Source organism: Sinocyclocheilus rhinocerous, unplaced genomic scaffold (genome assembly GCF_001515625.1).
Source record: "Sinocyclocheilus rhinocerous isolate Xijiao unplaced genomic scaffold, SAMN03320098_v1.1 scaffold2994, whole genome shotgun sequence".
NCBI lineage: Eukaryota > Metazoa > Chordata > Actinopteri > Cypriniformes > Cyprinidae > Sinocyclocheilus > Sinocyclocheilus rhinocerous.
The window spans coordinates 39,086-53,865 of record NW_015630025.1 but is presented as its reverse complement, the minus strand read 5'-3'; the positions used below and the strand labels follow the sequence as shown (position 1 = coordinate 53,865).

Here is a 14,780-nt window from a genome sequence, read left to right as displayed (position 1 = left end):
TCCCTCTCTCCCTCTCTCTCTCTCTCTCTCTCTCTCTCTCTCTCTCTCTCACTTGTTTTCTGTCAGATCTCCTCTGTCCTATCAGAAAAATTTAAATAAATAAATAAATAATACAATAAATGTTGAATAGCTAACTTTATTCCTCTTTTTCACTAGTCATTTCTACTGTGATTAAACTTTCTAGTATCTTGGCAAGCTACAGTCTCAAAGTAGCTTCACTGCTGGTCACACACTGCCGTTTAAGAATCCTCATCTCTTTCTTCAGGTTACTCTGTGCTGGAGGACATAAAGTTACTGGATCGCTCGAAGTACACTGTGGTGACGGGGGCTCCCAGAGACAATTTCAAAGGTTCAGTGATCCTTGCAGAAAAACAAGATTTGGTTCTTAACCCAGTGACGACGATCCCAGGGGAACAAATAGGGTCGTACTTCGGCGGCTGCTTGGCGGTGACCGACCTCAACAATGACGAGTAAGTCACTGTGTAACTCAACCATCATCCATGCTGTAACATATAACATTATAAAATATCTTCAAAAGAACACAAAATATACAAAAGAACTATGTCTGTACAATAAAAGTCGATGGGGTCCTATGCATCACTGCATAAAAACATAATATTACTTACACAGCTTTGTAACTATTGGTGTAACTCGCCAGTTTTCATACCCAATAATCCATTATCATCACAGAGACTGATCTGTACCACACTTCACTGAGTTTGAAAGTAAATTCAAAGTAGACCAAAGCATGTCTAACTTTCCCCATGAGCCTTTGCAAAGACCGTGTTGAGCTTCATACTTAAGCATGTCAACAGATACACGGCTGAATGCTTCTATAGAATGCTTCTATATGGCAGGTTTCTCCTTCTTTATCAAAGCTATGAAAGACATCTATGAAAATAAGCAGTCGTAATGTAGACATAACATGACATTTGTGTGGTTGCGTGTTGTTGTAGCTGGAACGACCTGATCGTTGGAGCTCCGTTCTACTTCGACCGCTACAAGGAGGAGGGAGGAGCAGTTTACATCTTCATGAACGAGAACGGATCCTTCCAGGAAAAGGCCAGCTTGGTTCTGACGGGTAAAAAAGGCTCAGGGTTTGGATTTGCTGTTGCTGCGCTGGGGGACGTCAATCAGGATGGATTTCAAGGTATCGCTGAAAATACTATAATAAATCATTATAAATGATACTAATAATAATAAATAAAACTCTGCTATCAAAAAATACTATAATAAATGATATGTAAATATATATATATATACACACACACACATACTGTATATACACTACTTTTCAAAAGTTTAGAGTCAGTAAGATTTTGAGATTTAATTTTTAAACAAGTTCTTTTCTTTAACTTTCTATTTATCAAAGAATCCTGAAGAAAATATCCACAAAAATATGAAGCGGCACAGCTGTTTTCAACATTAACAAAATGTTTCCTAAGCAGCACATTAGAATGATTTCTGAAGAATCATGTGACACTGAAGACTGGAGTGATGATGCTGAAAATTCAGCTTTGCATCACAGCAATAAATTACATTTTAAAATATATTCAAGCAGAAAATTGTTATTTTAAATTGTAATCCTATTTCACAATATTGCTGTTTTTACTGTATTTTTGATCCAATAAATGCAGCCTTGATGAGCATAAGAACTTTTCAGTGGTAGTATATACAGTATATGCAGAAATGTGTAATTTCATTCTCATTCATGTCATAATGCTGCCATCTGGAGGCCATGGAGGGTTCATCATGTTGTTGTTCAGATTTTGCTGTTGGTGCTCCGTTCCATGACTCTGGGAAAGTCTATATATGGATGGGAAGTAAAAATGGAATAAATAAAGAACCCAGCCAGGTAAAGCAAAGCATTTTGGTATTTGTATGGAACACCTTTAGAATTATTTATTTAAGATTGTTGGGTAATGTTTCTACAATTGCTTTCCGTTCCATGTCATTGATAACGAAACGGCAATACATAGATCAACCATATCTGGACTTGTATTGAATACCATGAGAACAAGAAGAGAGTGATTTACTGTGACTTTCTCTTAGGCGATCGAGGGGAAATCATTAGGTCCCAGTGGCTTTCAGACGTTCGGCTACTCTCTCAGTGGAGGAATGGATATGGATGGAAATGATTATCCTGACATTTTGGTGGGCTCCATGGATGACCGCATCGCTCTCTTGAGGTTCAGTCTTTCAGCAGTGTTTGCCATTTATAGATGTTCAACGATTCTTTCCCAAACACAAAAGCCACATGAATATACAAATACAGATTTTTATATATACACACATACACTTCCAATCAAGAGTTTGGACACACTTGGACTGAATGTTTGTTTCTCATGGTATTAAAAACCTTTTTAGTAGTTGGAATTTGCTCTATAGACAAATATAAATTGTGCCTCTGTGCGCATTTTTTGTGTCTCTACAAAATCGATAATGATGATGATGATTAATAATAATTTTGTTTATACATTTTGTATTTTATTTAATTTATATTTATTTATAATTCCAAATAAATAAACATATTATTACTATTACAATAGTTATTATTTATTTATTTGTAATATTTTCTTTTATATAATTTATTAATTTAATAATAATACATTTATATAATGTATCATTATTTATTAATTTAAAAATAAATTGATAATAATAATAATTATTATTATTATTATAGATGTTCATATTATTCACAATAAATTGTGCATATGTAAGGATTTCTTTACAAATTTTATTATTATTGTTTTGTTCTTGTTGTTGTTTGTCTATTTATTAATTTTGTATATTTTTATATAATTTATATTTATTTATATTTGCAAACAAATAAATAATTTATTAAATAAAATAAATAATAAATATAATAATGAATAATAGAATGTATTGTAGTATTATTATTATTATTATTATTATTATTGTTGTTGTTGTTTTGTTTTTGTTATGGTATGTTTATTTATAAATGTTGTATGTTATTTTTATATAATTTATATTTGCAAATACATAAATAATAAATATAATAATTAATTAGTGCATATTGTATTTTATATTGTTTATATTTGTTGAAATTTAAACTAGTAACTTTTTCACTAAATCAGTCTGTTCTCAAAATGTGACATTTGATGTGTTTTTCAGGGCTCGTCCGGTCATCCACCTCTCCACAAACTTCACAGTAGAGCCAAAGATTGTGATTCCAAGCCAGTGTGTTAATTCCTGGTAAGGGGGCAAAGCGCACCTATTTCTATTCTAACAAATGTTTCAGGACACATGCATTTGATTTTTCAGTATGAATTGGTCATAAACTTCTTATACTTGTCCTGTAGTACTGTTTAAAATAATTCATTATGTGTTATTTTTCTAGCATAAAGGTGACGGTGTGTTTCAGTTACTCTCTCAGCAATGGAAACAAAGCCTTCAGGAAGGCCATCAGTAAGTGTACGCCTGCTTCAGGAGTGTTTGCTCTGTGTTTTATGCGATTAACTATGTGTTTGTTTCTCTCTGCTTCAGCTGTGAAGTACACAGTAGACGCTGACCAGAATCGCCGTGGCGCTCGAGTCCGTTTTCTTAACAACAAGCAAAGCACATTTACAAGCCAGCTGTCTTTCTCCGCTCCCGCATGTCAAGAGCTGGAACTTACTGTTAATGTGAGAATCCACCTGATCACACCACAATACACACACGCACACACACACACACACACGCACACACACAGGTTTCCTTGTTTTATGGGTTCATTCCATAGCCGCAGAGGTGTAAAGATAACCTAATAACCACACTTGAGTAAAAGTACAGATACCTTAAAGTGAAAATTACTCCACTACAATTCACCAATTCCAAAACAACTTGAGTAAAAGTCTTAGAGTGTCTGATCTTAACAAGCACTAGTCAGAGAGGCTTGCCAATCGAAAAACTAACATTGTGGAGAAGCTGGGGAAAACAGACAGAGGCAAGGATCTATGTGCAGGTATTTAAAGGGGTCATAGGATGCAACATGCACTTTTACAAGTTGTTTGAACTGAAATGTGTGTTGGCACTGTGTGTACACAACCACCCTAAAATGATAAAAATCCACCTGGTGTTTTTTTTTTTTATCTCGTTAAATTGTTGTTGGATGTAATAATTAACATAGCAGTCGTCATTTACTCCCGATATCTGAGCCGCTGAACTCGAAGTGGATTTCGTTGGTTTCTGAAGGGAATGCTCCCCCGACATGCCTATTCATATCAACTTGTGGAAAATGGGCATCATATGACCCCTTTAATGGAAAAACTAGAACAAACAGTCAACCAAAAACCACAGGTAGAGATGGCTGACACGAAACTGACATTTCGACACGGTGTCGAGATCCCGAAGCGCAGATGTTTCGAAACGCTGCTCCGAAGTGTGATTCGAAACACCCATGTCACGTGACTAATGCGAATCAAAGCATTGGGGCATCTCCAGAGTGTTTCAAGACCCGAATCTGCGTTTGATTGACAGAATCGGGAACAAATGGGCACATCTTGGGCACATCTGTCTCAATCTAACTGCCACAAAGTATAAAAGTGGAGTTAACGCATCTTCACCTCGTGGGTTTTTGTGAGAGGAGAGAGATTTTGCGATATAGTGACATTTATACTGTAACTTGGTGAATTAGGCTAGATTAAAAGTTAATATTAAGATATTGATAGATAGGCTATAGACATGGCCAGATAGTTAGGATAGATATAGTGACACATTCATATAGGCTCAGTTAGATAGTGACAGATAGCACAACAAGTTAGAGATAGGATTTCATAGTTGATAGATTCATATTGATAGATTACATAATAATGGAGGCCCACGCAAGAGATGCATTTTTGCCCAGAAGGGATGATCCCCTAAAGTACTGGAAGGAGAGAGCAGTAATTTTTCCTAATTTGTATGTCCTAGTACAAAAGTATCTGTGCATGCCAGCGACAAGTGTCCCTTGTGAGAGTATTTTTTAAAGGCTGAAGAAATTCTGTGTAAAAAAAGAAGTAGGCGGAGTCCATCAACAGCAGAACAATTAATATTTTTACATAAAAATCTTTATATGTATAAAAAAATGCAAGACATTGTGGCCTGATGTCTTTTATTCATGTTCATTTTTCATGACCAAAATAACACATATTTATTCACAAAGAGTTAATTCAGTTGTCAGACCGATGTTACAACACATTACAAGAACAGAACAATAAAAACACAACTTTTAATTGTTTATTATAATTATATGTATGTGTCACCCTTGATTCAAACCTGAGGTGTCAGCATGCCAGTCGAGCACACTAACCACTCCTCCAACTATATAATTCAATTCGCTTAAAGGGATAGTTCACCCAAAAATGAAAATGTGATGTTTATCTGCTTACCCCCAGGGCATCCAAGATGTAGGTGACTTTGTTTCTTCAGTAGAACACAAACGAAGATTTTTAACTCAAACCGTTGCAGTCTGTCAGTCTTATAATGGAAGTGAATGGGAATCACGGCTTCGAGAGTCCAAAAAAAACACACATCTATCTCTCAAATGGACCATTGACACTCCTAATTGAGATTGTAGATAGAGTGTCAATGGTCCATTTGAGAGATAGGTGGCGGTAATGCACTTATAAGTCTGCGATCCACCGTAAAGCAAGAAGAAGACGCGTCACGTGCCGGCTGTCGAGGATGCACTCAGAACAGTTCAGACAGTGCAGACATTGCAGTGCATCAGAGGTAAAAAACTATATAAATACTGTTCAGTTTCTTGCACAGACCGATCGTTTCGTGTCTTTACACATCAATGTATCATCACGAGCCGCAGGGTTTAATTTGGTTTTGTTTGTGTATGTTTTTTTTTACTCTCAAAGCCTTGATTCCCATTCATCTCCATTATATGACTGACAGACTGCAACGGTTTGAGTTAAAATTCTTCGTTTGTGTTCTACTGAAGAAACAAAGTCACCTACATCTTGGATGCCCTGTGGGTAAGCAGATAAACATCAAATTTTCCTTTTTGGGTGAACTATCCCTTTAACTGATTCGTTATCAAGACTGTTTCAGAGCAATACTTGAAAATGACCACTAGGCGTCACCGTAGAGACAGGTGTCGAATTGTTTCGAAGCCTTGGCACATTTGCTTTGACTGTTTCAGTGTTTCACGAAGCCTCGCTCTGCCCACCACTAACCACAGGTAACAAAGAACAGGATGGCGGGCGGGCAAACAAACAACCATAACATTCAACAACTCACAAGGAACTAAAGAAACACTAGGGCTATATATGCACAGGGGGCTAACAAGTTTAACAAGATAATAAGACACATATGTGGAGAGTAATCAAGGGGAACCAACGAACAAACGGACTACAAACTGACTACAAACACCACGGGAGACAGGAAGTGACATAAAAGTCCAAGACAAGGCACAGAGAACATGTAACAAAAACAAGAAAGAGTTAATTTGTGAAGAGAGCAATCATGTTCATTTTCTAAAATAAAACTAAACACCTCAAAATTGCAAAAAAGAAAAGGTATCTTCAGTGTAAAGCATAAATAAAATAATGTTAAGTAAAATTAAAAGTCCTCATCTCATATATTAAACACCTGGGATTCACAACTACTTGCTAAGGAGCTCGCATTCATGTAAAGTAGCCTTGTTGACAAGTTTGGGTGAGTACGGGCAAAACACACAAGATATAGTACTTTCAGTGCCCTGTAGTTGGCGATATCACTACTTTCTTGTAGCAGAAATAAACTGCTAAATGCAAATGTAATGTGTAATTGCAACACTCATTACAAATGCAGTGAAGTAGAGAGTAAAAGTTGCTAATATCTTTGATACTCAGTAAAACTAAAAAAGATACTCAAGTACAGTAATTAATTACATTTACTCAAATATAAATCACATTCGGTCTGATTTATAAGCTTGTTTCCCCATGGGAACAAAACATTTTTACTGGTATTATTATTCTTGTGGGGACATTAGGTCCCCATAACGTAGGGAACATACAGTCACACAAATAAAATATATTATATAAAAAATAATAATAAAAGATGAGTTAGATAAGATATATACCCAACATATATAGAGCACATATTTAATGCATATAGAAAATTTGCATAGGATAAGATACTTCCGAGTAAGAGTGTTCAGTGTGGACTAGTACTGCCTACTGTGTGTTTTCTACACTTAAAACCCTATTTCATTTTTAGTTTTAATGTACAGTTAATAAAGAATTGGCAGCTTACCCAAAATATATTATATTATATTATATTATATTATATTATATTATATTAGATCAGATTAGATTAGATTAGATTATTTATATTTTAATGTACTGTTAGGCAGATGTTATTGAAAAATAAAGTATTGGCTATTTTAGTTAGTTTGTTAGTCTGTTTGTTTGATATTTATAATAATAATAATAGATGAGTTATCCAACATATATAATGCATGTGCTTAATGCATATAGAAAATTTGCATAGAATAAGATACAGCTAAGTAGTATGCCATTCTGATCCAGTAATGAGAGTTTAGTGAATGTAAAGAAGCAACAGGATTGAAAGAAGCTGTTTTTTCTCCCCTCTACAGATTCCTGTGAGGGACAAACTTCAACCCATAGCGTTCACTCTGAACGTGTCTCTAAACGAGCAGAAGGCAGCAGCACAGCAAACACTCCAGAGTCTGGACGATTTCCCTGTGCTGAGCGTCCAGCAGATCCTGACTGACAAAACCGAGGTACAAACCATTTCACATTTCCATCCCAGCTGAACAGAAACCTCTGCTCACAGCTCTGGTGTGTTTGTCCTCAGATTAACTTTCATAAGGAGTGTGGTGATGACAACAGGTGCAGCAGTAACCTGCAGCTCAAGGCCACATTTGCTGATGAGAATCACATTCCCTTCCCCGGGTGAGTATGACAACTGGTGAATATGGACAAAAGAAAATGTGTACACAAACAGATGAACGTTTATTTATATTTAAGTTCATAGGTCTTTTGAGTGAATTCAGTTATTAACATTTAATTTTAGTACGCTTATTCATAAATCTAATGATTAATGTAACGTGTGCCATGTAAAACAATGATCAGAGTGGAATATTACTGGTAATAGTATGGTGTTTACGATATAGTGGCCACTTAATAACAATTTATTTGGGTAAAATAATTTTAATAAATGAAGTCTAAAACCTGAAAAAAATATTATAGATGTCATAAAAAGATATAAAATGATAAAAATGTATATTATATTGTTATTATGTATTACTTTACATTTACGTCATTTTTCGGAAATAAATTATTAGCAACTTACCCAATATTATATTATATTACATTATATTATATTTAGCGCTGTCAAATTTTATTTTGGATGCAATTAATCGCGATTAATCGTTTGACAGCACTAATTATATTATATTATATTATATTTATTATATTATATAGTATTGCAAAATAAAGTATTGGAAACTTTTATTGGAAAAAAATAAGTAGTTTTAATTTGAGTTTTAATTATTTTGTGATATTATGTGATTAAAAAAAATGCTACAGAGATACAGACATCATGCACCTGCAATAAAAATAAAATTGATTTCATTTTACAAGCTACTGTCTTCTTCAAAAACTAATGTTTAAATGCACATGGGAATTATGGGATGTGCTGGTTTGTTCACAGTCAAACGATGGAGTTCAACAGTAACATTAAGAAGCTGGTGATGATGGTGGAAGTTACTAACACGCCGGATGCAGGCAGGCAGGCCGAGGACGCCCATCAGGCCATGCTGAACATCACCATTCCCCCCTCACTCAAATACTCAGGAGTGCGCCCTCAGGTGACACAGAAAAGAAAAATCACAAAGATCTCTGTAATATCTCAAAAAATAAACAATTGTGCTTGTTTGAGCTATAAAAGAGCAACATTTGAGATTAATTCTCCCGTATTTCCTGTACATTTTTTTTCTTGGATTTGGGGTTTATTTTGTACTAAATTTTGCTATATAATTTTAAATGCATTATTTTCATAAGTAAAATAGTTTATTTGTAGGTATTTTATATTATATTACATTATATTGTATTATATTATATTATACTATATTATATTTATGGTGTAATGTACAGGTTAGTCAGTTGTTATTGCAAAATGTATTGATAACTTACCAAATATTATATTATATTATATTATATTATATTATATTAATGGTGTAATGCACAGATAGCCAGTCATTATTGCAAAATAAAGTAATGGCAACCTACTAAGAAATGAAAGCAGCAAATAAAATGAAATATGTAAAGGTTGTTTAAAGTGCCCCTATTATGGGTAATGATTAAAGGTTCATATTTTTGTTTTGGGAGTCCCCAACAAAAGGTTGACATGCATGCAAGGTCAAAAAAACACTTTCATTGTCTTATAATATGCATTTATTTTTACCTTACTTGCTCAAGGACTCCCAAACGATTCGCTCAACGATTCATTTTTCCAAAGCCCTCCTTTGCGTGACGCTAATCTGCGGTAATTGGTCTGATTGGTCTCATTTTCATTTCATCATGCCTGTAATGCCTGATAAAGCAGCGTTTGTGAGCGCAGTGCTGCTTTGTGTACAATGTTACCATGGAAACCGCTATTTTACCGCTCCAAAAGGGGCACCTAGTGGCAAAGAATTAATTAGCATTTTCATTCAGACCAACCCGAAAAGACCAACAAGTGGGCGGGCAATATGCTAATGTTTCATGTTGACGTCAACATGAAACGGCTTGGGATTCGTTTTAAAAACGACCCGTTTCAATGATTCAGAGTTGACTCTTTCTTTTGAGAGACAATAACTTTATACGCTGTGCACTTTCAGATTTACAACTTTGCAGGATGTTTTCATTCACTTAGAGCTGTGTTACACACTGCATGAAAGGTCATTTTCAAAAATCCACTTTAAAAAGTTGTATAGTTTTAACAAATCAATACTATATGATATTATATAATGTACACTTGTAAAATAAAACATTGGCAGCTTACCAAAAAGTGAATTAGAGTTCTTATTAGAGACTCTCCCTAGTAACTCATTAATTAGATAATTTCAGTGTTCTTAATGCCGTTTTTAACTTTCTTGGTTTGTCTTTATTACAGCCTGGTTTCGATATTGAGTGCAGCGCAAACGAGACTGTGATTTGCGATCTGGGAAACCCATTTAAAAGCAATCAGAAGGTAGCAGTCTGTTTTCTTACTGAAAACTTGTCCAATGTGTGACCTTTCTGAGGATTTGTATGTTAATTAAAACAAGCATCTCCAATGGCTCATTTTCCACGGACCATCTGAATGAACTCAGCTAATCAGATTGTACAGCTGATATGTTTTGCTAATTTGCTCTCACCCTTGATTTCCATCTCCACAGGCCTCATTCATAATCATCTTTGAGACTTCTGGTATAACGCTTTACACCGAGCAGATTGAATCTCAGCTTCAGCTCTCCACGTAAGTCTGGACTAACTAAAATGCTTTCTTGTTTATACAGGCCTAAAATTAACACTCGCCAAGCGCCAAATGCGAGTAAAAATCTGCGTTGGCGAGTCCATGTAACAGTGTCAGTCGCCAGTTGGCGGGTACAACTTTTACGAATTATAACCAGTGTTGGGGGTAACGCATTACAAGTAACATGAGTTACGTAATCAGATTACTTTTTCCAAGTAACTGGGAGTTATAAAGTCTTAAATGACCGTAAAGAGTTGGGAGAAAATCGAATATGTGTCAGATCCGCATCAGGTTTTAAAGAGACAGCGCTGATTTTAAAGTGAAACCTGCTGAAGTCTGTCATTGATGTAAATCAAAGAACAAAAGAAAAAGAGAAATCCTTGGACTGTTCTAGTCGCTGATTAACTTTTGTAGCTTGAATAAAGATTAATATGTATAGTTTATGCATATATAATATAGTTTATGTGAAGATTGTTTTAAAATCACTTAAATTAAAAGTTGTTATATATTTCAGAGCCTATTAAATGTTAAAAATAATGACTTTCAATTATACTGTAATGTTGAATGGCTATTATTAATAGGTCAAATTGAGGGAAAATGCACCAGAAGGACAAAAACATTGTAAAAATTTATTGTAGTAGTAATAACTGCTTGTTTTTGCAAAAAAGAGTTTCATGGCCGGTAAAAAAAAATGTTGGCTGGTAAATTTTATCACGTCACCGGCCATTGGCAGGTGTGGCAAGAAGTTAGATTTAGGCCCTGAGTGTAAGTTTCCCCTCAGTGCACAGTGTTGAACTAATGTGTTTCCTGAAGTCATTTCTGCAGGCCTTTTCTTTTATTGTGACTGAATGGTGTTTGTGTTTGTCTTCAGTATCAGTGAGCAGAAGGATCTGTATCCTGTTCCTGTCACCCTCAACGTGAAGAACACGGTCCTCACTACCTTTTCCTTGTACGTACTTTGATATGTTTTTCAAATTACGAAAAAATTTGGATATTTACAAGAAAAAAATTATTCATCTGTGCATGTTAGACAGAAAAATTCACTTAATTGTATCAAACATATTATTAATACTCTGTTAATAATGACAATGACAGTTCATAGTTAATAGTTTATCAAATGCACATTTGAAGCAAAAACAGTCCTGATGATAGAACTCTTATTTTGATTCTGTGATTCTAAATTCTCTTTCTGTCATGTGCAGAGAAAAACGAGGGATTGACACATCGTTCAGTGGCAGTGTGATTGGAGAATCTGCTATGAACAGCACCAGTGATGTGGGGAGTCCGCTGGAGTTTGTGTTTCGTGTGAGTGTGGCTTTAGCTTTCTTCAGACAGACACTAAAAACATTTTTTTTATTATTATTATTATTTTTGGATATCTGGCTCAAATCAGTTTAGCTGGTTGTAGAACAGCAAAATATTTTTTCAAATCTGATCCAAACCACATTTGTTTTCTCTTATGCACACCAAGCCTGTATTTGTTTTATCAAAAATACAGTAAATGATTTTATTTTACAAGTTAATAGAAGAACATGATTTTTATGGAAACTGAAACACTTTTTCTCAGGATTTTTTTGATGAAATGAATGATGAATAAAAAGTTCAAAAGAACAGCACTAATATAAAAATAGAAATTATAAATGTCTTTACTGTCGCTTTTGATCAGTATTAATTTCTTTAAAAAAAGTCAAAAATAAAAATAATTCTACTGCCATAATTTTGAATGGTAGTGGAGTTGTAAATGTTTTTGGCCAGTACTTAAAAAGTCAATGATGATAATAAAAAGCGGTTATTTGCCCACATTCTTCAAAATATCATCTTTTTTTTTGTGTCCCACAGACGAAAGTTATACAGATTTGGAATGACATGAGGGTGAATAAATGATGTCAGAATTTTCAGTTTTGGGAGGACTAAGGCTTTTAAGCTCCTTTTAAACAGTTCAAAGTGTTAAAGGCACAATATGTAAGATTTTCGTAATGAAATATCCAAAAACTACTTGCACAGTGTGATATATTTCATGCAGTTGTGTACTTACGTTATCCCAAAACTTCCCAAGGATTTGTAAATCCATAGAAATTCCCATTTTAAATAATAACTCATCCCTGGTCATTGTCGCCTATCAATGGCGTAATATCCGCATATCCCTGTTTTTATACAGTCTATGGCATATCCTCAGTTTCCGCTTGTAGAAACTATGGCAACACACGGACATAAATGCTGCTGTACTGTTAAACTAAATCCATTATGTGCGCAAGATTTACAGTAGGTGGCGGTAATACTCCTAAGGAGTGAACGGCCATTGAACAAAAAAAAGAAGAAGAACTAAATCCATTATGGCTGTCGCGAATAAAGTGAAAATGAAAATGAAAAGTGTTGACCGCAGCATTAAATTTAGATCTTCTCAATGTTGCGCCATGATTTTTTTAATGCGTTTTTACAGTGTTGTGCGTTATAACCAATCACACACGAGTCCGTTGAGCTTATGAAGTCAATGGCCAATCAGAGGCGTTCAGATGAGTTTTTCGTTCACTGCACGCCTCGCTGACTGAATTCAGCTCTCACGCGAATTTTCTCATCATAAACAACAAAGTGCGCATGTACGTATGATTCATTCATAAAACCGTGTATAGACAGCTTTACTGATTATAAGGGGAGTTTTTTTGAGAGTGCTTAAACTCGCGCTAGACCAAAGTCAGTCATAATGTTCTTTGACAATATAACTGTTCTTTGCTTGCTTTCTCTGTATGATTTATTGCTGTTTAAATAACTGTGGAAGGTACAGGTTATAAAAAACAAATAATTACCTCAACCGTGAACATCCTCCTTCATAGCGTCATCAAGCTTTGTTATTGTTTTGATAATGCGATCTCTAGCGGCGAAAACTTACATATTGTGCCTTTAAAACAAAAAAATGTCTTTGTTTCCACTTTCCAGGTACAGGTGCTGGGAGAACCTCTGGGAGATTTGGGAACTCTGATGATTGACTTTGAATGGCCATTTGAGGTAACCAATGGGAAATGGCTGCTGTATCTCACAGAGATAGTGATCAAAGGAGCGTCAGAGTCGCGTTGTGTCCCACCGGGCAAGGTTGTCAACCCTCTCAACCTCACAGTGAGTCTGAGGAAATACAGCAGCCCACCGTAACTCATTTCCAATTTCATTCACTCCATTCAATTGTCGTCCTACATCATCATCTCTTGCAGCTGTCAGATCGAGCTACCAAACGGTCCAAAAGAGAGTTGGAGTCAGGATATCCCTATGCAGAAGCTTCTGTCACTGTCCAGGCACCTCGTAAAGTGTCCCATTTGCTGGTGAGGGAGGCGTCTGCACTGATTTTCATGCTGTCCCACCCGTTTTTTTTCGTCATATCAATGACAAATGTCAAAAAGCGTGGCTTTTGTCCCTGTTCAGGAGTGTTCAAAGTTGACGGCTCGCTGCATGACCTTCTCCTGCCCGCTGCATAACATGTTGACTCAGGCGGAGATCAGAGTTAGGTCTCGCGTGTGGAACAGCACCTTGCTGGAGGTTTGTATTAGTAGCTGTTTGTGAAGTACTCACTAAATGGTGCTCACTAAATGACTCAATTGATCGCTGTGGTTTTCTGGCAGGATTACGCCAATGCCCTGCGAGTGGAAGTGAAGGGCCAGGCCACGCTGAGACTGCTGACGGATAAACCGGCCATCAAAATGGACAACCAGATCAGAGAGGTCAGAGCTGTTCGCATTAAAGTTCACCTAGTAATGATTTATCTACTTCATAGCTCATAATCTCTCCACAGACACAAACTCCAAAAATGCACTGTAAAACATCATAAAAGTAGTCTTTGTACTGTACTTTCAAAAGCTTCTTTGAAAGTAGTATTGTAAGTCTTCTGAAATATCTTGGAATTTAGTGCACAAGTCATATGAACTGGGGTTTAAAAGACAATTAATATTTAGAAATCTTATCGTTTTGACTGCACTGACACTATCGAAAAAGAACAAAACTCGAGCTGGATAATGATACTATTGTCTTCTATTGAGCTGCTTCACAGCTGAATTTGAAGTTGTTTCATAATTGATGAACTTTGCAATATTGTCACAGTTATTGAATTATCTCTGTTCAGGAGTGTTCTAGCTGAAGCTGAGCTGAACAATAACACTTTTGTCCTGTGTAGAGCATAGACTGTGTAAAAACATGGACGTAGTGTCCGTGACGTCACCCGTAGGTTTCTGAAGAGTGTTTTTGAAGCTCAAAGTGGGCGGAGCGGGCCATCGCTATCTTGGCAGCGCATCACCGCGCGTCGCTCCCGGATAATCGAAAATGGGCAAAGAGGCGGGAGCAGGTTGCTGAAACCACGCCCACCTAGC

General features: G+C 35.8%; 1 protein-coding gene across 1 annotated transcript in view; it reads left to right on the top strand.

Annotated features, from left to right (window-relative positions):
* The window catches only part of itga3b (integrin, alpha 3b), a 48,816-nt gene that overhangs the window by 29,278 nt on the left and 4,758 nt on the right, over window positions 1-14,780 (top strand). Inside the window, exons 6-23 of the mRNA XM_016551955.1 lie at window positions 266-470; window positions 957-1,150; window positions 1,767-1,855; window positions 2,053-2,189; window positions 3,136-3,216; window positions 3,362-3,429; window positions 3,508-3,644; window positions 7,568-7,714; window positions 7,789-7,886; window positions 8,647-8,803; window positions 10,090-10,167; window positions 10,355-10,434; window positions 11,303-11,380; window positions 11,634-11,736; window positions 13,366-13,542; window positions 13,635-13,742; window positions 13,843-13,956; window positions 14,040-14,138. Coding sequence (XP_016407441.1) covers window positions 266-470; window positions 957-1,150; window positions 1,767-1,855; window positions 2,053-2,189; window positions 3,136-3,216; window positions 3,362-3,429; window positions 3,508-3,644; window positions 7,568-7,714; window positions 7,789-7,886; window positions 8,647-8,803; window positions 10,090-10,167; window positions 10,355-10,434; window positions 11,303-11,380; window positions 11,634-11,736; window positions 13,366-13,542; window positions 13,635-13,742; window positions 13,843-13,956; window positions 14,040-14,138 — 2,150 coding nt within the window. The remainder of the gene's footprint in view (window positions 1-265; window positions 471-956; window positions 1,151-1,766; window positions 1,856-2,052; window positions 2,190-3,135; window positions 3,217-3,361; window positions 3,430-3,507; window positions 3,645-7,567; window positions 7,715-7,788; window positions 7,887-8,646; window positions 8,804-10,089; window positions 10,168-10,354; window positions 10,435-11,302; window positions 11,381-11,633; window positions 11,737-13,365; window positions 13,543-13,634; window positions 13,743-13,842; window positions 13,957-14,039; window positions 14,139-14,780) is intronic.